Below are 8,240 nucleotides of genomic sequence, written 5' to 3'. Positions count from 1 at the left end.
CATGAATGTTTTGTCCCAAATCCAGACAATTCCTCAAACATGCAAAAACTTTGGCTTAAAATTAAAGAAACAAAAGAACATTGAGAACTTCCTAAAATGGGAGTTCTAATTTGACACCATCTCATCTAAATAGCCTAAAAACCTCAATTAGTTACTGTACCTAAATAGCCTTCAGAAAATAATTGTTCTCTCCAGCATCAAGTCCAACTACTACTTACACCACATTAGTACACTCTTTGCTTAGTTCCTATTGTGGTCATTTATAGGCAAATCAGTGGTCCCTCTAGATTGACAGATTTGAGATCATTAACCTAATATCGAATACCAACTCAGATTAATTTAGGGACTTGTCATTATATATTCATGCTATTAAGTGGAACTCGAGTTCTTATCTTACTCAAAGCTGTAAGGGTAAAAATGAATTTTCCTAGGGTATGTATACTACAGTTAATGATGTTCAAAACTTAAATAACACCATTAAACTTTAAATGTTAAGTCTGTATGAATATGGTTTAATATCATGGTTGACTCCTGAAGCTTACACCAAATTGAGTGTGTTAATATTGAACACAAATCAAAATCTAGTTAGAAACATTTTATTTAAATGTGCCAAATAAAAACCCACATTTTCAGACCATAGGATGTTAATACATTCAACAAAAATTTATATTATTTTACTGCTGTGAATTTACAGAGTAATAATCCAGATCCATTTTGATTAGATGGTTGAAAGACCCTTCCTAGGTTACACTTTACAGACATCACAAATCCCTTATAATAATGTAAACAAAATAACTTTTCCCTAAAAGGTGAACTTGAGAACTTCAGTCCACTCTTTCAGGACTCGCACTTCTTCGTGGACTTCCTGATGGGGAACGACTAAAAAGAAAAACATTCAGTTTGGAACAAATTAGTGCCTGCTGAAAACTTCTTCTTCTTATGTGCATGTCAGGTTCAATAAATGCAAAGGTGGCCAAAGGTACTAAATTCCTATAGCAGACATGTAAAAATTATGTAAGAGATTTATATACAAATCCTTTGTCCCTGCTTAAGACTAGGCTTAACAGCCTCCTTGCTAAAATTACAAGGTTAAATTAAAGAGAACAACTATTTGAATTTGAGGGGTTTTTGATTATTAAGTGACAACCAGGCAGATAACGGTTTAGCTGCCAAGACTTCAACCTAAAAAATTTTTTTCTTCATGTGGCCACTTGCCTTTTTACCTACCTATCATTCCCATGCAGAAAAAAAAAAAACATGCATTCTTAACATGAAATTATACAATTAAGGGTTCACAGGACTCAACACATCTTAATGATCATCCCAACATTTTGACTAAATTTTCCAACAAAATATAATCTGACGTTGAAGCAGAAAAAGCAATCATCTAAGAAACTTAGTATCTAGTATTTTCATATATATATAGCACCAATTCTCCAAAGAGCTCAAAGCCTGCAAAGTAGGCAGTAAGCAAACAAATTCTGCAGAGGCCACACTTGACAGTTAAGCTTTGGCAACAAATTATTTAGCTTACCTTCTTTTTGGAGATGGAGATCTGGACTTTGATCGGCTGTCAAAACATGAGAAATTCTATTAAGAAAAAAATACTAACCAATCCCTTTCTTATAGCCACAATACCATGAAATGAATCCCCAAATAGTCCCTGAGCTTAAAAGGTCAGGCTGCAGTTAAACTGAAAAATAGTCTATCAGTTTTTCCTAACAAAAGCCAATCTTCCAACAACCATTCATAAAATGAGTGAAGTGCTTTATTTTATTACAATTAATCTTTTACACTCTGCTTTAAGCACAATTATCTCAGAATGCTTCTCCATGCACCTATCAGTTCTAACAAGGGCCTCTTAATATAACCCCAAAGTCACAAACTTCTTTCCCACTATAACTTGACATTCCTTTGTCCAGGAAGTCAGCCAGAACAGGCCAAATATAAATGAAGTACTAAAGTTTGGTTTATTAATAAGGTACTGTGTTCCCACTTAACACCTAGGCTCAGAGTTACCGCTTGAAATTTCAACAATTCAAAACACTTTGAACTCTTTGGATATTGGTGCCATATAACTATAAGAGCACTAATCAGACTTTTACCCTACCTGCTTCTTGGTCGTGAAAGAGACCTGGATCTTGATCTTGACCTCGACCGGGATCTTAATAAAAAGAAAACCAAAAAGACAATTTACCAATTAGTCTGTAGGAGTAATTTTCTTAAACACCTACTGAGCACCTTATTAAGTAGGTTAGGAATAGACGGGCTAAAACTGAGCAAGATGCAACTCTTGCCTTATAAAAGTCTGAGACTGGACAAAAGATCACACTTTCAACAAGCTCTGATATCAAATAAACAAGGAACCACTATCTCAATTATTTGTTTCTATCATACTCAGTGAGCTGGGTTAATTGTCAAAGTTCCTGTACGGAAGCACAATATTCTTAACCAGTGTGTGGTACCCAAGAGAAATAAAACAGATGGTTTTCATTTGAGAAGACTGTATGATTTAATTTTATCTTAAAGGAATAAAATCAACCTCACATAGACTCCTGAACTCAGACTTCAATTCTTTAGGTGATAAGCTCAATGAAAAGGAAGTCATGAGTGGGTAAGGCTTTATTCTTGGATCATCGACAAGCTATCATGGTTCATGACCATCAATTTGTCACATAAACCAAATCAGGCTCTGACATACGCATGTCGGCGTCCTGGGATCAAAATAAATGCAATTTTCTAAAGAGAGGGTCCAGATCTTTCTCAAATGAACCACAAGTTTTAGAATTCCTGCATTTAAGGACTTTGTGATATTAATGAACAGCACTAACTCCCTAGAGTATTGTGAACTCCTTGTTTTCTAGAATTTTATCAATTTCTACTTCTAAGGCCTTCTACAAAGGAAGTTAAAAAAAAAAAAGGTGAAGTTCGCAGTTTGGTTTCCAACTTCTTAAATTTTGCTGTCTAAACTAAGCGTTTAGTTCAACAGGCCATATTCACCCATATGTACACTACTACCATGGTGAACAACTTTCCATGGTCTCAAATTCACCCCAATCATTCCAAAAAAGAGAAACTACGTTTCAACTTGCTTCTAACTGCAAATCTCTTCCTGGTTTCTTTGATTGGATTTTATTATTTTTTTTAAGAAAGATTAGCCCTGAGCTAACTGCTGCCAATCCTCCTCTTTTTGCTGAGGAAGACTGGCCCTGAGTTAACATCCATGCCCATCTTCCTCTACTTTATACCCGGGATGCCTGCCACAGCACGGCGTGCCAAGCGGTGCCATGTCCACACCCAGAATTGGAACTGTTGAACCCCGGGCCTCTGAAGTGAAACGTGCGCACTTTAACTGCTGCGCCACCAGGCCGGCCCCTCTTCCTGGTTTCTAATGGGCCTTCTTATCAGGGATCAGCAACTCTCTTTTAGAGCTGGTTATCATTTACCTATACAATAAACATAACCTGACTCCAAAATGTTTTCACCAACCTTTCTACCCAGTGTTCACTGGAATGATTTGAGATTTATACTTTAGACCCTCCCTCTACCATGGCCCCTGCAACAACCCTTAAAATCTTCAGCGGGCTTCTCTTCATCTATACAACTAGGGTAATATCCATTTACAGGTCGTGTATAAATTCAACTTTTAAATCTCAAATATTTTCCAAAGTATTCCGCTTCAATTATGTCCTTAAGACACTCTACTGCTGTCATTAAGACATGACAATCCAAATAGATAAATAAGGGAAAGAAAAGTGTTACATACTGGAAATACCTCGATCCTTTTATAGAACCAGACCTAGATCGTCTGAGTGAGGCTGATCTTGATCTACGAAGAGACACAGATCTTGATCGTCGAGGAGATGCTGATCTTGACCTAAAAATTAAATCAAGATGTTTAAGTCCATCTCCAATTAAAGTCTTTCATTGCTTGTTAAAACTTGAAATAAGCAACATCTCTCACCTCCTTCCCCTGCTCCTGCTCCGTGAGCGAGAGTATCGCCTACCTCTGGATCTCGAATGTGATCTAGACCGTGACCTATTTTTCAAGTTAGAAAAAAACAAGATGTCAGATGATAACTCGGTTTTAGAGTTTGTGTGCCTCTGCTGAAATCAAATCTCATAACTATTTAAATTTAGTGTCTCATTTGGAAATAAACTCTGGGCCTATTAGTTTTTTTTTTTTTACTACCTAAAAAAAGATTTGTTAAAAGCTGAATTACATCTTAGAATTACATAATATAAAACACTGTAATGTGTATTTAAAATAAACCTTGCAAGTTTGCAGGTCGACCCTCTTTGGCCCATGGTCTAGTAGATCTAGACGATCTAGAAGTATCTATAGCCGATCGCTGCATCTAGATGTTTTCTTCAATCTAACGACGATCAAACTGACAGCCAAATGAGCCAGGTGAGGCTTGATTGACGCAAGAAGATTTTTCTAGTTGGGAATGTGGTCAATCTGGTGTTCCTCTTTCTAAACCGGAGGGGGCCCCAAATGTAAGCCAAATTTACTGTTACGGCGATGACCGTCTCAAATTTTCTGCCCTTTAAAGAATAAGGTGAAGCTAGGTGTAGATGACTCGAGGGGATCTGGCCTCTTATGCTGATCACCTCAAGGTCTAGGAGGATCTTAATTGTCGGATTTGCAAGGCGCCTCAGCATGATATCATAAGGCTCGTGACATTCTGAATCAAGGCGACTGACTCAAACGAAGAAACCTGAAAGGTTTTGACCAGGTTGATTATTAATATATTAACATTTATTTAATTAAACAAAAATTGTAAAATACACCTGTACAATTAACATTCAAGATTATAGAAATATATTAGTTTCTGCCTTGCTAATAAAAGAATTACTCGATTAACCAATATACCGACCATTCCCTTATTAAAGTAAATACCTGCTTCTTCTTCGCCGGCTGTAGCGATGACAATCATAAGCATAATGTCCCTTTTCGCCACACTCATAGCATCTATCATTGGGATCAAAGGGACGTCGGGCAGGTGGTCTATCAAAACGAGATCTCCGAGGCATGCCTGTTGATAGTTCAACCCTCACTCTGGATCCACAAATCACCCTATAAAAGATATGCAACAAAATTCTAATGCTAAAAAAAAGCACGTGGCTTCCATTTAGAACTTTCCAACCACTCTTCCCCCTCACAAGCTTCAGCTCTCCTTACAAGACCTTCCAACTCCACCTTTGCCCTCCCTTCATTCTTAATTAAATTATGACTAGCTATTTAGTCGCCTTCAGACTATAGAATCCAAGCTCAGCATCTAGCTTACTACCCAGCCCACATGAATAGTCTAATGACTCTAAGTTTCATAACCGACATTTTACTTACTTCCCATCCAGGCCTCGCACTGCATCTTCTGCATCTCTAGGATCTTCAAATTCCACAAAGGCAAATCCTGGAGGATTTCTGGCAATCCACACAGTTCTTAACGGACCATAATAACTGAAAGCCCTCTCTAACTCGCCTTTGCCAGCACCAGTTCCCAGGTTACCAACATACACCTTGGTTTCTGTTTAAAAATGCAAATAGAAGAATACATGTTATGCAAAATTTGCCCTAAGTTTGAACGAATTCTTTGCCTTAAAAGAGGCTATCCTTAAGACTGTGCAAACCACATTTAACGCTCTATCAAGAACTAAATTAATGATTTTAGTCTTAAAACCAACGAAGTCCATAAATCTCTGAAAAGCTAGCGTACGACAAAGTTCTTAACATTCCAGTAAAAGGGGGGGAAAAAACCTCCAAAACACAAGCGCAGCTGCGTGGTAGGATATTCCGAGGCGTGGGGCGGGCTCCGCCCCGGCCCCGCCCCCGAGTCCCGGCAGCCCCGGGCGCGCGGGGAGCGCGCGGGCCGGCGGCGGCAGCGGCGTCGGCAGCGGGCGGGCCCGGCAGGGGCCGAACCGGGACAGCAGGGCTGCGCCGGCTCTCGTTCTCCGCGGCAGCCGCCCCAGGCGCAGGCTCGCCCAAGGCTGCAGCTCCCCGCCCCAGAGCCAGAAACCGCGCTCGAAAGAGCTAAAAGAGAAAAGAAACCAGCCGCCAGACGAAAAGATTAGGTCTCCGTTCCCACTCCGCAATCCGACCGATCGTTTGACGAGAAGGCGCAGCTCGAAACTGCCAGTTTTGTTCAGTCGCAAATTCACCCTTGATTTTACGGCTGCGACCAGATCTGTCCGCTGAAGTGGCGGGAAAGCGCCAAGGAAATGCGCCACCATGGTCGTCAATGTGCGCAAAATGGCAGCCGCGGGCGGCGTGGGGGGGGGGGGGGTGCGCAGGCGGCCGGTTCGAAGAAGGGCAGCACGAAAACAGTAATCGTGGGCCTGGCTTGGGCTGGGGCGGGAGACGAAAATGCCCAAGCATTAACGTGTAAGTCGGCACAGAACGACCCCCGCCAGCCCGTCTTCCTTCGACACCCCGCCCCCGCTGCCTCCGGCTTCGTATGGCGTGCGCCGAAGCCGCCATTACGCACGCGGAATAACCGTCTCCCAACAGCCGCGCCAACCCCACGGCCTCGCAACACTCACTACGCCCACAGCAACGTCCCTCACTGGGCCCTAGCCCCTTACCTCCTCCGTACCGCCCGTAACGCGACATGATGACCGGCCCACGAGCTCCGCTCTTTTAGCTCACAGTGCCCAGGAATCAAGTAACGCAAAAGCCGCAGCACCGACTCACTAGCCAACGGTCCCAGCGGCACTACAAGGAAAAGCCTGGGCTCACGCTTATATATGCGGCGGCTGGGTTTCTTTGCGCATGCGTCAGCTCAACGTTCTGCGCGGCACAAAGGAGATGGGCGGAAACAGCCGAGAACCGACGCGGAGGGAAGTGGAGAGACCAAGACGCCGGTCACGGGCGGAGGGATACGTTTCCATGGGAACGCCGGGATCTCGCCTGTAAACCCTTGGCCTTTCCCGCGGTGTCCCGCCCCTTCCCCTCCCCCTTTTCCTGTACCCTCCTTATTTTCCTTTCCTTCTCCCTCCCCCCTTTGATTTTTCCCAATCTAGGCGCCGTGAGCTCTGGTAATCTTACTACAGGTGCATTAGCCCGGCCTTATGAAAGGCTGTAAAATTTAACCGCTCATGTTGCAGCCGTCGCCGCCTTTCTGCTGGGGGACCCGGCCTAGACTGCTACTCAGTGACCTTTGGGGCTCATCGGAGGTAATCGGGAGTTTGGCCAGGGTGAGAACTCCATGAACCCCATAGGCCTCAAGGGGGTAATGCCCCCAGGAACCGCCCGCCCTGCACCGACCCTTCAGACCCATCAGAATCAGCTGCCAATTTTCACCAACACGGTCCGAGTTCTTGGAGTCTGGGGGACAAAGGAATGCAGATTTTTTTTTTCGTGTTGTATTGATTGTGACAAAACCCTAAATCATTTAAGCGTTTTGGCTCGTGGCAATTCTGAAATTATTTGCATTTGATGCACAAAGTAATTTATTTGTGCTTCCCTTCTAGTGCTTTCTGCTCTGTGTTATAGTAACACGTCTCATTCACTAATACTCAGATCCTGAAGACTGGTACTTTCTCAAGTCGTCTTTGAGTAGCAGCCTTGCTGCTCAGCCGCTCTATATGTCAAATAAATGAAAATCTTTAATTTAGACTCGCTTAAAATCCAGTTTTGATTTTATACAATGTATTTGCCAGACACCAACTCTACGAATACAGATTTAACTTCTTTTTTACCATCCACAAAAAAAGACATTACACTGTAAGTACTTGGAATACACGAGTTGGAAATCTTCCACATAAAAGAGGAAATCCTTAGGTATTTGTAATTCTTTTTTTTTTATCCGCTCTAACTTCACTTGGTATGTATAGGTGTGGGATAGAGTACAGGAGAAAGGCGGCTTAGTAGGATAAGCTTTATTCAGGTGAATAAAGTATGGATTCTCTCTGGGTAATGCTACGAATTTATACATATATATTTCTTTCAGATTTATCAAATTATGGAAAGAATTAGTCTATCTCAAGAAAAATCTCCAGCAAAAAAATAGAAGTTCTATACAGTATATTTGTTCTCCGTTAGTCTTATTGATTTTTGTTGCTATCTACTTAACAGGCTTCTTCTCAAAAGGATTAAACGGTAAAGATCGTTTTATATACTCCCTGAAAGATAGACTATGATACTCCCTGAAAGATAGACTATCAACTTTGTAAAGCCTCACTAATTTCTTTCTTCTGTTAAGAATTTATGAAAATTGCTGTTGTTCAAAGCGTAGATA

General features: G+C 41.7%; 2 protein-coding genes across 40 annotated transcripts in view; one reads left to right on the top strand and one right to left on the bottom strand.

The window, feature by feature from the left end:
• Positions 1-580: 580 nt before the first annotated feature.
• SRSF7 (serine and arginine rich splicing factor 7) lies at positions 581-6,726 on the bottom strand. Of its 4 annotated transcripts, none has more exons than XM_008523527.2 (8): positions 6,586-6,726; positions 5,351-5,531; positions 4,904-5,080; positions 3,965-4,039; positions 3,767-3,877; positions 2,111-2,164; positions 1,535-1,570; positions 581-879 (listed from the first exon to the last, which is right to left on the bottom strand). In XM_008523527.2, the coding sequence occupies exons 1-8, from the start codon at positions 6,611-6,613 to the stop codon at positions 825-827; spliced, it is 717 nt and encodes a 238-aa protein (XP_008521749.1). In that variant the 5' UTR covers positions 6,614-6,726; the 3' UTR covers positions 581-824. The 4 variants fall into 4 exon arrangements, with proteins under 4 accessions (XP_008521749.1, XP_008521750.1, XP_008521751.1 ...); XM_008523528.2 differs by having other exon boundaries at positions 3,776-3,877; XM_008523529.2 differs by lacking the exon at positions 1,535-1,570.
• An 88-nt stretch (positions 6,727-6,814) lies between these two features.
• Positions 6,815-8,240, top strand: part of GEMIN6 (gem nuclear organelle associated protein 6) — a 37,013-nt gene continuing 35,587 nt past the window's right edge. For 4 of the 36 annotated variants that reach the window (XM_070572922.1, XM_070572917.1, XM_070572921.1 and 1 more), the window contains exons 1-2: positions 6,815-6,912; positions 7,024-7,197. The gene's annotated coding sequence lies outside the window, so the exon portion shown is untranslated. Of the gene's footprint in view, positions 7,198-7,473; positions 7,727-7,952; positions 8,102-8,240 lie in introns of those variants that run through there. The other 32 variants (XR_011526135.1, XR_545390.2, XM_070572929.1 and 29 more) reach the window with 24 other exon arrangements.

The sequence above is a fragment of the Equus przewalskii genome, chromosome 14 (genome assembly GCF_037783145.1).
Source record: "Equus przewalskii isolate Varuska chromosome 14, EquPr2, whole genome shotgun sequence".
NCBI lineage: Eukaryota > Metazoa > Chordata > Mammalia > Perissodactyla > Equidae > Equus > Equus przewalskii.
This window is presented reverse-complemented; position numbering and strand designations above follow the sequence as displayed.

Coding starts and splice junctions, on each gene's coding strand:
- SRSF7 (XM_008523527.2), bottom strand. CDS start 6,613: ATGTCGCGTTACGGGCGGTACGGAGGAG. Junction 2,165..3,766: donor AAAGGATCGAGGTATTTCCA/GTATGTAACACT, acceptor CTTTTTATTAAG/ATCCCGGTCGAGGTCAAGAT. Junction 1,571..2,110: donor CTTTCACGACCAAGAAGCAG/GTAGGGTAAAAG, acceptor ATGTTTTGACAG/CCGATCAAAGTCCAGATCTC.